Consider the following 15,429-nt stretch of genomic DNA (forward strand, 5'->3'; position numbering starts at 1 on the left):
TGCTAGGCAAGTGCATGGTAACACCGGAGGAATTTAATAGAAAAATAAAGGAAATAATTAAATAAGTAACTATAAAGGCTACCAAATTGTTTTTCAAACCCTAGCCAAAAAAAAAGGAAATTATAATCACAAAAACAACTCAGTGTAGGTACAGTCAAACATTGAGTTGGGTCCTGCGCTTCCGGGCCATGGATGCTAACAGTTCCCACAGCCCGGTTGCAATAAGGCAGCAAAGAGGAACACCCTGGGGTTTTTAGTGGGTACACCGTCCCCCTTCTGGGGCGGGACTCCCACATACCCACCGGTCTCCCCGGGTGAAGTCCGTAACGGATTTTCCCCAGGTTAAAAAAAAAAAAAAAAAGGTACAGTCAAACATATTGAATCATGATCATGATCCAGTGAACCTTTGTGCTACTAATGTCATGTTGACATCTCATACTATTGTCAATCGAATCATAGTGAAATTGATTGTTAAAAGGTTCCACCCTGGGTTATGATTCAATTTGTTCGACTGTACAAATTCTTTCAAATGTGAAATAAGTGCGTTAAATAAAACATTTTGAACATAAGCTATTTTACTGATTATAGTTGATTGTATTTTTGTCATACGTTTATAAAATTTCAAGTCAATCTTCAAGTCTTCGATGATCTTCGATGATTAAACCCACATAAAACCCACTAACCACTAACAAAGCAAGTTAACGCCTATCCTAAACTATCCTACGTTGTTCTATTTTATTCTATACTATCCTACTAATATTAAATGAGATAGTTTCCCTTATTCTCGTAGTGCCACCAACCTTTTGAAGATGCTCGAATGTTTCACTGTTTGTTACTCAATGAAGCAACAACGGTTTGACGAATTCAGCATTTATAGTTTTTTTTGTGGTAGGCCTATGTCCAGCAGTGGACGTCTTTCGGCTGACATGATGATGATGTTGATGAGTATTTTTATTTTGGAATTTATTTCTGTTTTAGTTTCAAAATTTGGCGCATAGAAGGTCTATAACCTAGATTAACACGTGGGGTATTTCTTGTATGAAATGAATAAATTACACACAACCTAACTCACGCTTCTCTCACTCTCTAGTTTGCCAAATGCAAATATTCACTCTACCTCACTGGTACTCATCTAGTTTACCACCATTTCCTTGTGCACTTTGTTTAGAGACGACCAACTTGTCTCACCATGTCTCACTACCCCACTCTCACTATGACCCGTCTCACTATGTCTCACTACACCCTACTTTCACTATGACCCGTCTCACTATGTCTCACTTCACTACCCTACTCTCACTATGACCCGTCTCACTATGTCTCATTACCCTACTCTCACTATGACCCGTCTCACTATGTCTCACTACACCCTACTTTCACTATGACCCGTCTTCACTATGTCTCACTTTACTACCCTACTCTCACTATGACCCGTCTCACTATGTCTCACTACACCCTACTTTCACTATGACCCGTCTTCACTATGTCTCACTACCCTACTCTCACTATGACCCGTCTCACTATATCTCACTACCCTACTCTCACTTAGCCCCGCTGTTCTAAAATCTAGGCACAAATCCGCTAACTCGCAGATTCGCAATAAATATCGGCCACTAGCCAATAAAGCGTTTAGGTATTCGTTGCGCCGCCGACATAACACATTCCGTTTAGTGCACCGGACGCATTGCCCGAGTCATAAGCGGCAGCGTTCTTTAAAGGTACCCGCGTTCGGGGCAATCTTCTAAACAAGGCTCCTTTCACTAGGGCCGTACATTACCTTAAGGCTCCGTTTCCACCAGAGATGTGCGAGGATGTGTTGCGAGGAATGTGTTTTTCATGAACCAATAGAAACGCTTCATTTACCTTCGCTCCGCTTGGCTGTTTCAACTAGAGCTGTGCTGTACAAGGATAGATAAATTAAGCGTTAGCGTAATATTTTGGGGACACATCTGGAGACCCTGTTTTTACAGCTCGTAATCATGGACTGAGTCTACCTCCCAAATTTTGTTGAAATCGGATAGATAAACTCAGGGTACAACTTTAAATAGAAATGCCCCTCTGCAATGCGTGCAGTAATTCTAAAGTGCGTGAAATCCCGATTCACGTTGGGATCGCGTGAAAACTTACGGTCCAATTTTAGATAGAGGGTTTTTCGAAATCAATTTAATAGAAGTATTTTTTTTTATTCGACTGGATGGCAAACGAGCAAGTGGGTCTCCTGATGGTAAGAGGTCACCACCGCCTATAGACACCAGCGACACCAGGGGGATTGCAGATGCGTTGCCAACCTAGAGGCCTAAGATGGGATACCTCAAGTGCCAGTGATTTCACCGGCTGTCTTACTCTCCACGCCGAAACACAACAGTGCAGGCACTGCTGCTTCACGGCAGGATTAGCGAGCAAGATGGTGGTAGCAATCCGGGTGGACCTTGCACAAGGTCCCACCACCTGCAAAAAATATAATATCTAAGCAATGGAATATAATAAAGACCGAAAACGATAACGAAAGTTATAATTATAATGCTAATAGACTAAGAGCCCTGTTAACCACTCTGTTTATTCGAACAAAACATACAGAGACTGCATCACAGATATCAGTCACATAAAAATTATCAACGCGTTGTGAAACAGGCCTTCAGTCTAAAATATTCTTTTCTAAATTATAATGATTTGAGAGAATTTCGCGTCCGTAATACGTATTTTCATTTGTTTATTTTATGTAATGTCACAAATAAAAGTTTTCCTTTTGTCTTCCTAAATCGCTACCGCCCCTCCCCTGCGCCAGCGCATCGCACAACCCGCCGGACGCGCATAACGAATGTCCAAACACTGAATAGCTGATGAACAATTTGCATACGAGACTCGTCGGTGACACGGCGGCTTAGGCTCTGCCTGTATTGATTTGGATCTATACTGGCTTGTATCGACTATTTTAATTAAGACTTCATAAGTTCCAATATTGGAACGTTTTGATCCCAGAGTAGAAAAATCAAGAGGAAATAGCATGTCGATGAGACACACTGAAAATAAGATCAAAAGAGCATAGGAACTATTCACAGTACGGTTGTTTTATCATTATAGTAACGTCCATTTCATCGTCAAATTTGATAAAGAAGCGGCTACACCGCTGCTCAAAATACGGCGACGATTTATACGACGACAAAGCGTCAAGATTTTATCGCATACCCTCCGTATCGCTGCTTAAAATAAACCCGGATTTTTAATCCCACGGAAAAAATGTAAACAAAGTTTCGTCATTGTCAAAGTGACTTTTCAGGGGATTTCAAGGTATGGGCCTGCTAGAAATATTATATATTATTTAAGGTATTTTTTTCTATTTTCGATAAAAGAGCCGTTTTGACCGAGAAGTACTTGGACCGGAGTCCATCCTTTCATATAAAAATAAACGAAAAACAACGGAAAACGTAACAATGAACCACTTAACTACAATAAAAATATAACGACAATGTCGACAGTAAAAAAAATAACAGAACAAGAGTCACTGCAAAACGATTACGAATTCAGTCTCGAATGTTAGAGCATTGAGTGACGTCTCGCGTCGAGCGGCCCACAGATTAAAAACCCGGGTGTAATGTATACCAGGACAAGAAATAAATTATGCATACGAAAACAGTACTCTCTTTGAAAATACAAACTGAAATATAGATGCACAGAAAAACCAGAAAAATAAGACCAGCACTGGGAATCGAACCCAGGTCCTCGGTATTCCGTACCGCGTGCTACTGCTGGTCAACGGTACAGACACGAATTTCCCCTATGCACCTCATATCTCAGCTTGTTTGTTTCTTATTTAGCCACTTAAGCAGTGACGCTAGCGACATCTATACCGTAGCCCTCATCGAGAAACTTTCGACACTCCATTCGAACCCGGACAAGAGATGTCGTTACTAAGCAATCAAATTAAGATTCGTTTTTTTGAATCTTTTTGTATTCTTTAAATTGTACAATTGAAAACATTTTGATCTATTTATTACACTCTTAAGAAGGGAAGTTGCGTTTAATTTTATCAATTTTCAAGAGCAAAAGGATAACGAGAAATTCCTAACACGTTTGTCGTCTTAAAAAATATCACCGCACCGTTTTCTCCCGTCCTCGTGCACCTTAAAAATGGCATCGCTCCCGGATAATCGACGGGCCGCGGGCCTCCAGCGACCCGCCGGACCGTCGCAATATCCGGCCCGTGAACGACTCGGCTCGCCGGAAATTTCATCAAATCTGTCGGACTCTATTTTGATAGCTACTGCTGTTTGAATGTATTTAATTGATATTGCGCGTGCGTCAGTACGCTGCGATGCGATTCGAAGACGGTAGGTAATTTCGAGATGACCATTGGGGTCTCGAATTGACACCGCAAAACAACGAGATAAACAGATGACTTAATTACAACCGCGAGTTCACGGTGGAGTAGGCCGCTTCCGACCGAAGCAACTGGAGGTCTATGGGGGAGGCCTATGCCCAGCCGTGGACGTCTTACGGCTGATATGATGATGATGATGATGTGGTAATTTATGATGGCTTCAATCATACGGTGCGAAATAGTTTTGCTACACATTGCTGAGCTGCGGACGGCGGTCGAAACGTTTTAGAGGTCTACCCAGATAGTTAAAGCACTTACTTGATCCACGCACTTTACACACAAGAAAAATTATAGACCTTTTCTTGTGTGCTAAGTGTTCAAATTTCAACCTACGGTTGAGTAGAAGCTTGAAGCTCTTGAGCTTTATTATACAACTATAAAAAAAAGGTTAGGTTAAATTCCAAAGTTTAATCACAGCCAAGAACAAAAGAGTAAGCAAAATAACGACATCAGCCAATTAGATAATATAGAGAAGGAGGAGGAGAGGAGGAGATTCAATTCAAACCCCAAGGTTATTTCACTATCTAATCTACAAATAGTTATCATCATTGTTTCAATGCAGATGTATTTATTAATAGAATCAATAAGTACTATTGTGTAATAAGAATTATCTCTCAGCGATAAACGAGTATAAAAGCCCAAGTGTCTCGTCTCTCCACATTATACAGTTATCGTTGCGCGACGTACATAGACAAACATGACTTTCCAAAACAAAGTAGTGGTGGTAACGGGAGCCAGCATGGGCATCGGCGCCGCCACAGCCCTTCTCTTCGCCAAGGAGGGGGCCGATGTGGTCCTCGTCGCGCGCACGCAGGCCAAGCTCCACGACGTCGCCAGGCAGATCGAAGCCCTCGGCAGAAAAGCCCTGGTCATCCCAGCAGACCTGTCCAAAGAAGCCGAAGTAGCCACTGTCATCCCCAAAACCATATCCCACTTTGGCAAGCTGGACATCCTTGTCAACAACGCCGGGATAGACGTGGAGGGATCTTTACTGAATGGCAAAGCCTTGCAAGCATATGACAGGGTGATGCAAGTCAACGTGCGAGCAGTGATCCAGCTGACAATGGCCGCGGCGCCACACCTGGTCAAGACCAAAGGCAATGTCGTCAACGTATCCAGCGTGGTTGGCACGCTCGTGTGCAAGTCGCCGACTATGGTACCGTACTTCGTTTCAAAAGCTGCGCTGAATCACTTCACGCGTTGCGCGGCCTTGGAGCTGGCGGCGTTGGGAGTCAGGGTCAACGGGGTGGTTCCAGGCCCCGTGGACAACGACTTCCCGGCCAACAACGGCTATTTAAACCTCGACCGGCAGACCAGAATGGCTGGGACTGCCCAAGGATTCATGGCTCAGAATGAGGAGCTGGGAGAACTGATCCTCTTCCTTGCCAGTGACAAGGCGAAGAGTGTCACTGGCTCCAACTATGTCATGGATAATGGTATACTTCTGAAGTGAATGGCTCTGCCATTAGTTAGTTGATGAGTTAGTGATGTCTATGTAATTCTAAATTTTATTTATGAATTATTGGCTTCTCTACAACATTTTGAAAAATATGAAGCTGTACAAATTTTTAATAATTATACTTTTTAACCAACGCAAATTTAGTTTTAGTAAGCTTTTATTACGTCCGCCTGTATCTAAGGTTGTGATGAAATCTATTTTTGACCCCTGACAAAAAAAAAGGGGGTTGATAGGTATAATAAGTTCAACCAATATGTTTGTGTGTGTTTGTTTGTGTTATCATAGCTTCCAAACGAACCTGTTTTGATGCTATTATTTTTTTTCGAAATCTGATTTACTGGAAATGGTTTTTATCTAAGGTCCATTAAACTCAGTTCAGCCGTTTTGGAGATAATTTTTGAACTTTGAAATAACAATATCTTTCAACTTTTCTTAGTTATTCTGTATTTTTCTTACTGGTAATAAAGTAATTTATTCTTTATTAACGTAAAATTCTGTTTCTTTTAGTCTGTGCATTCGGTTCATATTTGGCCTACGTAATATGATCATGTTTCTAATTTCCGATCACAGCTCAGGTGGCTCCCCATCCGCTTTCGCCGAAACTCTCACATTCTCCATCTTCTCTACGGCATTCTCTTTAACCCTGCAACTCCTTGCTACCTCAAAGAGCGATTTAGCTATGTTACTTCTGTTCGTTGCTCTCAGAACTTCCTCCTTACTGTCCCACTTTCAAACTCTAATTCTATGTTTATTCTTACACTGTCCAGGCCACTCGGTTGTGGAACTCCCTACCGATAGACTTGAGGCGCGCAAAGTCCTTGCCTATCTTTAGGTCTATGCTTAGGGAGCACTACCTATCATCTTGCGTATAAATGTATAGTTAGCTTATTTATGTGTTGTTATGGTATCCATCTACCTATCTATCTGTTTAGATTTGTTGTGTATGTGTATTGTATGTGTTAGTTTTATATTCTTGATACAGCTCTGATCTACTGTAAATTGCACCACCTGCTAAAATGTATTCCTTATTTCTGTCCATTGTAAAGGTTGCCTGGAAGAGATCGCTCTGAAGCGATAAGGCCGCCTATTGCTTACCTTAGAAAATCTCTATGTATATACTTGTTTTCTCTGTACTGTTTACTGTATTGGTGTGCAATAAAGAGTTATTGTATTGTATTGTATTGTAAAACCAAACACACTGGCCATAGCTAATTTTTGTAAATAGAAAAAGAAACCATTCTAAGCACCGCTAAAAATGTTTCCGCTATCAAAACTGGCAACACCTAATTAAAAAAAAATACGATTCCAAATTTGAAATTCAACTGTCATAACCAGCCAGTATCATTCACTTCACACCTCAGGTAATCAGTACCGCAAACACCACTCGACATTTATCACCGGCCGAAACAGAAGGCGCATAAGTAAAAAAATCCATGATTTCTCAAAGGGATGTTTGTCAGGCGCTGCGCCGGGAACGCACGAGTTAACTTTTTGACCGGGATACCTTTACAGACGTGATAGGAATAGCGCTGATGGTCCAAGGGAGAGGGGAATGGTATAATTGATAGTCCGAGGTTTTTTTAATCAACTAAGATGGTGGCATTTTAGATCCCCACGTACTAAAAGCCCTCTTGTTCTGAGAGGAGGCCTGTGCCCAGCAGTGGGACGTATATAGGCTGGGATGGACGTACTAAAAACTTTTTGTCGATCGAGAATTTTGTGGGGTTTTAAATCTGTATGATGGCGACTAAACATACTACAAAGATAATGGTCGGCCGGTAAAAGAGTTTGAAGGGCTGCGCAATTCTCTTCAAACTAAACTGTTGGCGAACTATCAACCCATTGCTTGATCAGTATAGCACTCTACTTACCAAGCACGTATACTGAAACCAATTATTTTCTTCCAAAAATATGCGAGAATGTGTTGCGAGGAACGAGTTTGTCATGAACCAATAGAATCGCTTCATGTGCCTATCCGCGCTCAGCGCAGCTCTAATGGGAACAGGTCAGCGGAGCTGATAGGTGAAGGAAGCGTTTCCATTGGTTCCTGACAAACAAATTTCTCGCGACACATCCTCGCACATCTCTGGTGGAAACGCATTTTTAGTATACTCGGTATACTAAATCATTTTAAAAAAACTTCTTTTTCTAAAATAAGATGGCGTCTGCCACATATAACCGCTCCCGCTCGCGTCACATCATAACTGCGGCGCCGATGTTTTTTCGCTCCGATGATTTCGTCGAGATCTCTTGTTGATCTGCGAAGGCGAATTTTTGGCGGCTACGTGCTTGCTTTCTGTAATATCTCGGGTTGCCGTTTTGTTATATCTTGAGTTACCTCGGTTTGCCGGCCGGCCGTTCTTTGATCACGGGCCTATTTACTTACCTTGTATTTTTGGGTATTTGAATTTTGCACGCGTTTACAGAATTGAAAGTGTGGGATTTTTTGGGACCTTGCTTAATGGTTGTGCGGTAACTTCATTTAGTTTCCTACTTACCTACTTACGTACGTTTTTCGGTACTTATTGAATTTTATAGACAGAAAAAAAACTGCGCAATACAATACATCTGATTATAATAATATAAGTATGATTTTATCCATTTGGTACCTTACGCACTAGACGCAGTATAATATTTACTTTGTCAGTAGGAATGGTTGTAGTTGATAGGTAGGTAATTAAACGACGGTTGAAGGAATCATTCTATTTACAGCTGGTCGGCTTGCGAGGCTTATTGTATTTAAATGATTTGACCGAGCAAATGCTTGCCATCCAATATTAGTAGTAGAAGGCCACGATAGAGAGCTCTCTAAGGCAGATGTTGTTACTGGAGATTGAAATCCGGAGGACGACCGTACCAAGTTTTATTTATGCATCCATATGCATGCAATGCATGGAGAGAACAATACTAGGGGTTTCTTTGAGGGATAAAAGCCGAAATTACATTATCAAACAAAGAACAAAAGTCACCGATATTGCTCAAAGAATTAATTAGTTCACTGAAGTTGCATTGGGCTGGCCACGTCTGTCGCAAGACCGATGAACGGTGGAGCAGAGGAGTCGGACGGGAAAACGTGGTGTAGGGCGTCCTGAGGTACGGTGGACGGATGACCTTAAAAGAGTTGCTGGTAGCGGATGGATGAAAGGGGCTGAGGACAGAGTGTTGTGGCGCGCCATGGAAGAGACCTATGTCCAGCAGTGGACTGGTGTAGGCTGATGATGATGATGATCCATGGCATAGCTAAGAAACTTTGATATTTTTAATAAAACTATGACATCAATTTTCATTAAACTAGTTTTTCATTAAAAAACCGCTTCAAAATGGTTCATCCATGTGGAAGCTATAATCATATAACATAGCATATATACACACACACACACACACACACACACACACACACACACACACACACACACAGTGTTCGAATTTATAACACTTGTTACGTTACTCACACTTTAATAAGTAGAATAAGTACTACATTTATGAAACCTACACAAAACCGCCTTCGCGTGGGAGCGTTATTAAAAATCAGTTAAATGAACACTTACCTTATAGTATATGTAAACTGCACAGCACACACGTATGTTAATACGAACTAATCAAAACATCTCCACTAACGAGTACACTTTGCATATTACGGCCTATCGCGCCCCGGGGGGTGCTGCCGTGTCTTGCCGGATTATCATTTTACGGCCCGGTTTATGGCCGGAATGATTTTCGACGACGAGATTACATTTTGCTGGAAAAAAAAATACAATTCGTTGAGAAATAATTGGGAATGTACTTGGGTGTCGTGGGGTCATGTACACGACATAATGAGATAAGTTGAGTTACAGTTAATAGCCAACTATAAAGTCATCAAAGTCAAAGTCAAAATCGCTTATTGCATATCAAGCTGTTACACTTTTTAACGAACAACTCCCGAACGTGAAGATTATTACGAATTATAGGGTTGTTAGGTATTTAATACGAAGTGGCGTCCTAGTGGCTGTAGCCTTCTAAGCAAAGGATCGTGGGTTCAAATTCAGGCTCTCACTTCTGAGTTTTTCGAAATTCATGTGTGTAATTATATTTCAAATTCACCAGGAGCTTTTCGGTAAACGTTGCGAGGAAACTTGCACAACCTGCGAAACAATTCATTGGTGTGTGTGAAGTTCCCAGTCCGCACTGGGCCCGCAGGGGAACTACGGCCCAAGCCCTCTCATTCTGAGGACTGTGCTCAGCAGTGGCACGTATAGGCTGGAACGATGATGATAACAAAATGTATACCACACGCGTATCCGATATATCGAAGAACCGAACCCGCCATCGATACTCCACTTAACTTTGCATTTCGATTAAGCTAAAAATCTCCTCCGCAACTTTAAAGGTCAGAGATAAATGAGGGTAGTCGGCGAAACTAAGCGCGCGGTCCGCCCCACCACCGCAAGACATCAGTCTGGTCCGGCCGCGGCTGCGAGCGGACGTGTGGACCGAATTAAAAATTAACTGCCAGCATCGATTTATTGCTAGCGGCCATGTTTATGGGCGGTCTAGCGCCCTGTGATTGGCCACTACTAAGTGATTTGGGGTCTTATTCTAGGTTTAGATAGAAACGATGTTTTCCAAGTAAATGTAATGAACATGGTGGGAAACTTTGGTGCCGATAACAGGCATATGACTTCAAGCTACATACATAGTATTTTATCCAGATTTTACATTATCAGTATCATTACTAATAATCACTTATTGGCCTTTTTAGTTTACAGATACTGGCACTTGAGTTGAGACGGCCAGTACTTATAAAAAACATCCACTGCTGAACATAGGCCTCCCCCAAGGCTCTCCACTCAGACCGGTCTTGCGCTTTCCGCATCCAACGCGATCCCGCGATCTTAACCAGGTCATCGCTCCATCTTGACGGAGGCCTAGCGATAGCTCGTCTCCCGGTCCACGGATGCTATTCGAGAACCTTTTGACCCCATCGGCCATCAGTCCTGGAAGCAATGTGCCCCGCCCACTGCCACTTCAGTTTCGCAATTCTTCGGACTATGGCGCTAACCTTAACTACGACATTTGATTTGATTTGAACTTTGTTTATTTGATTGTTCATATAAGTATTTCATCAATTTGACATAGATTTATACTAAGATTGTTTTTTTTGGAATCTTTTTGTATTTTTTATTTCAATTCCAAAATTTTACTTTTACGGTCATCCCGTTAAACCTAAATTGAAAATACAAACTGAAATATAGATGCACAGAAAAACCAGAAAAATAAGACCATCACTGGGAATCGAACCCAGGTCCTCGGTATTCCGTACCGCGTGCTATACCGCTACACCACTGATGGTCAACGGTACAGACACGAATTTCCCCTATGCACCTCATATCTCAGCTTCTTTGTTTCTTAGTTTAGCCACTTAAGCAGTGACGCTAGCGACATCTATACCGTAGCCCTCATCGAGAATTTTTTTTCGGCACTCCATTGGAACTAACCGCTCACCCGGACAAGAGATGTCGTTACTAAGCAATCAAATTAAGATTGGTTTTTTGGTCTAAGTGATGGTCTTATTTTTCTGGTTTTTCTGTGCATCTATATTTCAGTTTGTATTTTCAATATAGATTTATACTCTTGTTTTTTTCTTTAATTATTATTATTTAATTTTACTCTGATTTGACGTTGTAATTTCTGTTTTTTTGTTATTTTATTATTATTACCTGAGATGTGTTTATAATGTATTTTCAAAAGGTAATAAATAAATCTATTTATCTATCATTTGCCACAGTACCTACACCACAAAAAAAAACGTTGGCACTGACGAATCACAGTCACCATCAGTGGTCCCGCGTCGTCAATAGAGACCAATTGAGGTGTTTTCAATGTAGCTAGAGGAAATAGGGAGTAATCTGTAACGTGGCAGTATTCGCTGAAATACTACCCCGGAGCGTCGTTACTGGTTGGCTGAGGCAGCGGGTGCAGAAGCGACAGTGTATTGAGCTAACTGAGCTATAAGGCCCCCGTTACACATGCTCGTTAGTAGCACGAGAGGCTGCTACTACCGAGCAAATGCTACCTACTACCATGTGTGTACAAGACATGCTACTATCGAGCAAATGCTACCTACTACCATGTGTGTACAAGACATGCTACTATCGAGCAAATGCTACCTACTACCATGTGTGTACAAGACATGCTACTATCGAGCAAATGCTACCTACTACCATGTGTGTACAAGACATGCTACTATCGAGCAAACGCTACCTACTACCATGTGTGTACAAGACATGCTACTATCGAGCAAATGCTACCTACTACCATGTGTGTACAAGACATGCTACTATCGAGCATGCTTTTTAGTGGCATGCTCTCTAATAGTAGGCCCCCAGGGCAGGGGGAAAGGTAATAAGCAAGTGTGTGTAAAAGTGAATTTGTTATAAATTAATTAATTTACTACGTTGAATTTGCGAAAAGCCGTAACAGCCACAGGGTTGCAGCCGCAGGCCGTGGATTTTGAGCTTTTTGGCCTGAAAGCCGTAGAACACGGTAATTGCCGTGGCAACACTGACATCGAATTGACAGGAGCATGCTATCAAAAGGCATGTATCGGAGTGTTTGTTTTGAGCATGCTTATTTAGGAGCACACTCAAAACTAGCATGCTTATTGCTAGCAAATGTAAACAGTCCATGAGCATGCTCATTACTGGCATGCTCATAAGCATGCTTATAAGCATGTGTAACAGTAGCTTAAGTGTAGTTAAGCTGTTCTTTACTGCACATCTCAAATGCGCTGTTGTAAAGTGAAAGATGTACGAGTAGGAGTAAGTTTGTGAACTTCTAACAAGACACGGTGAGAGACCGCTAGCCACGAGTACCTTACTATTTTATATATAACTCCCGATGCAATAAAGGGGGTGTTATAAATTTGACGCCAATATCTGTCGGTAGCATCATACCTCTCGAACAGATGGATCAATTTTAATGCAGTTTTTTTTTTATATAAAAGCGAGTTTCTCTGTAATTGTTTGTAGAATGTTTTATGAAGCAACCGTGCCATATTTCTTGACTCTAACTCCAGCTGTTGAGATTTTGAGATACTTTCCAAAATCAGCTTACATACTAAATTTCTTTCAAATCCGCTCAGCAGTTTTTTCGTCAAGGAGTACCTAACTAACAAACACACACGCACACACACGCACACGCACACACACACACACACACACACACACACACACACACACACACACACACACACACACACACACACACACACACACACACACACACACACACACACACACACACACACACACACACACACACACACACACACACACACACACACACAAGCATGCACGCACGCAGTAATTTTGCACGGATATATATGTAAACTATGCCGACAAACTCCCATAGACGTATAAAGTGAGGTGATTTTTTTTTCTCATCCAACGCCATAGTGTGGGGTATCGTTGGATAGGTCTTTTAAAACCATGAGGGGTTTGCTAAGACGATTTTTCGATTCATTTATTTTTTTGCGAAATATTCAACCTAAAGTGCAAATTTTCATTAAAATCGAGCGTCCCCCCCTCTAAAATCTAAACCGGTGGGTGAAAAAATTTGAAAAAAATTCGGGATGGTAGTAAGTATATCAAACTTAACTATAACGGCTGTTTGCTTGAGAATTATTAGTAATTTTACTCTTAAATAGCAGCCTACCTAAGGTATAAGATATACTTAAACTTGGAAGATTCCGCATAAAATACGAAATCCTTAGAAAAATATTACTACGTAATGGCTACGGAACCCTATTTTGGGCGTGTCCGACACGCTCTTGTTATTTATATCTATGAGTGTCGCCTCTGCACGCTTACTCTCTCGGGGTGGCGCAAAATGGTTAATATTCATGACAATCCGCGGGCGCGAGTGAAATTGGTTGCCATTTTTTACATCTACCCGCACTTCGCGCGCTCACTTTAAAAGAAACTTCCTATCTTGGGAAACAAGGGTTTTTTTTGTAGAATACGTTAAGTAATTGCGCTTGCAAACTGCGGTTTTGAATGCTTTGTTTTGTTTTGTTTAATAAGAGAAAGTAAAAAGTGAAAAGTGAAAGTAAGCAAAGCTTGTGCTATGTGTAGTATAGATATATATTAAAATACATACTTGACACCCAACCCCTCGTATTATTCGTCCAAATATCTGCCCTGACCGGGGATCGAACCCGAGACCTCAAGTTTCATAGTCAAGTTCGCTAACCACTCGTCAAAGTATAAAATCTTGTACTTAAAAACAATATGAACCTAACTGAAAATAAACCTAGGGCTTTCGGTTTTTTCCTTTCCCAATATGGAAGTCTAAAAATTATATACTACTAACGAATATTGTTTTTTTCTTTTTTTTTTATTCCCTTTTTATTTATTTTTGAAGATTTTAATTTGATAACTTTTGCATTAGGTACATTTAAACTTGCAAATTATTTGTATGCCTGTGGGCGAAACATAGTGATACCAATAATTACCCTATAACACCTTGTACGAGATGTAACCACCTATGTTTACAAATAAAGATACTTTGACTTTGACTTTGACTTTATCTTTTCCATATTGCATGATTTAGTTTTTTGTAAGTTTGTTCGCCTGCCGTGAAGTCGCCAAGCGGTCACAGCGGAAGACCAGCTAATGCTATGCTGAGCTGGGACCGCTTCGCAATACGGCATTTGACAACTCCTGATTTTGCCATATCTTAATATTATTATGAAAATATAGATATACAGATAATGTTTAGCGAAGAGAAAATTTAAATCGGTTGAAAATTGGATGTATAGTAATTTTTTGAAAAATCTAAATACCTGTCTCTTTCTCAAACGCTTTTCTCTATGCAGCAAGTATGGCGGTACTGGCGTGTGACGTCACATGCCAGTATGTCTTCCTCTGTCTAATCTTGAATTTCAAACCTTTATAACTTTGTTATTTGTAAAGGTAGCTTAAAAATTGTTTTTCTTATACAAAATAGTCAAATACCGTATTTCGCAAAAACTTGTTTTTATTTTTATTTTTGTCAAAAAAAGGGAATAGGGTATTTTTAACGTCTTATATTAAAATTTTGGCATCACCCCTCATTTTCTACTCGGAAAATACCACCTATTTCAAATATCACAATTAAACCCTTGTTAATGCCAGGCGTTTCCACCACAAATTTACCATAAATTACAAATACTACATGGCCGAAGCGAATTGCCACTGAAATTTAAGGAGCCCGCATTATGTCTTAATGTCGTCGCATTTCGCGTATTTGCATTTAAACCATTTGAAATTATAGGGTAAGTGCGGCTGTAAATGGATCTTTGGATGTTACCCTATTTTGTCCGCCGCTGCAGGCTAGAGTGAGGTTTTCTTGGATTCATGTTCAATGACATGTCTTTCCTCGCGATTGCGTTCGCATAATTGCGTTCGCATAAACCATTTCATTCGACAGTTGGATTAAAACTCAAGGAAAATTTGCAAAAGTGACATTTATATTTTCGCTGCATGCAATTTTTTATGACTATAACACTAAGTGATTAAAATTTTGAGATTTAACAGGTAAATTCCGATCTCATGAAAATTTTGGAATTAAAAAA

At 40.7% G+C, this 15,429-nt stretch overlaps 1 protein-coding gene across 1 annotated transcript; it reads left to right on the forward strand.

Moving 5' to 3' along the window:
- Positions 1-5,072: 5,072 nt before the first annotated feature.
- Positions 5,073-5,828, forward strand: LOC141426131 (3-oxoacyl-[acyl-carrier-protein] reductase FabG-like). Its single transcript, XM_074084992.1, has one exon. The coding sequence runs from the start codon at positions 5,073-5,075 to the stop codon at positions 5,826-5,828; it is 756 nt and encodes a 251-aa protein (XP_073941093.1).
- The last annotated feature ends 9,601 nt before the right edge of the window (positions 5,829-15,429 follow it).

The sequence above is a fragment of the Choristoneura fumiferana genome, chromosome 3 (genome assembly GCF_025370935.1).
Source record: "Choristoneura fumiferana chromosome 3, NRCan_CFum_1, whole genome shotgun sequence".
NCBI lineage: Eukaryota > Metazoa > Arthropoda > Insecta > Lepidoptera > Tortricidae > Choristoneura > Choristoneura fumiferana.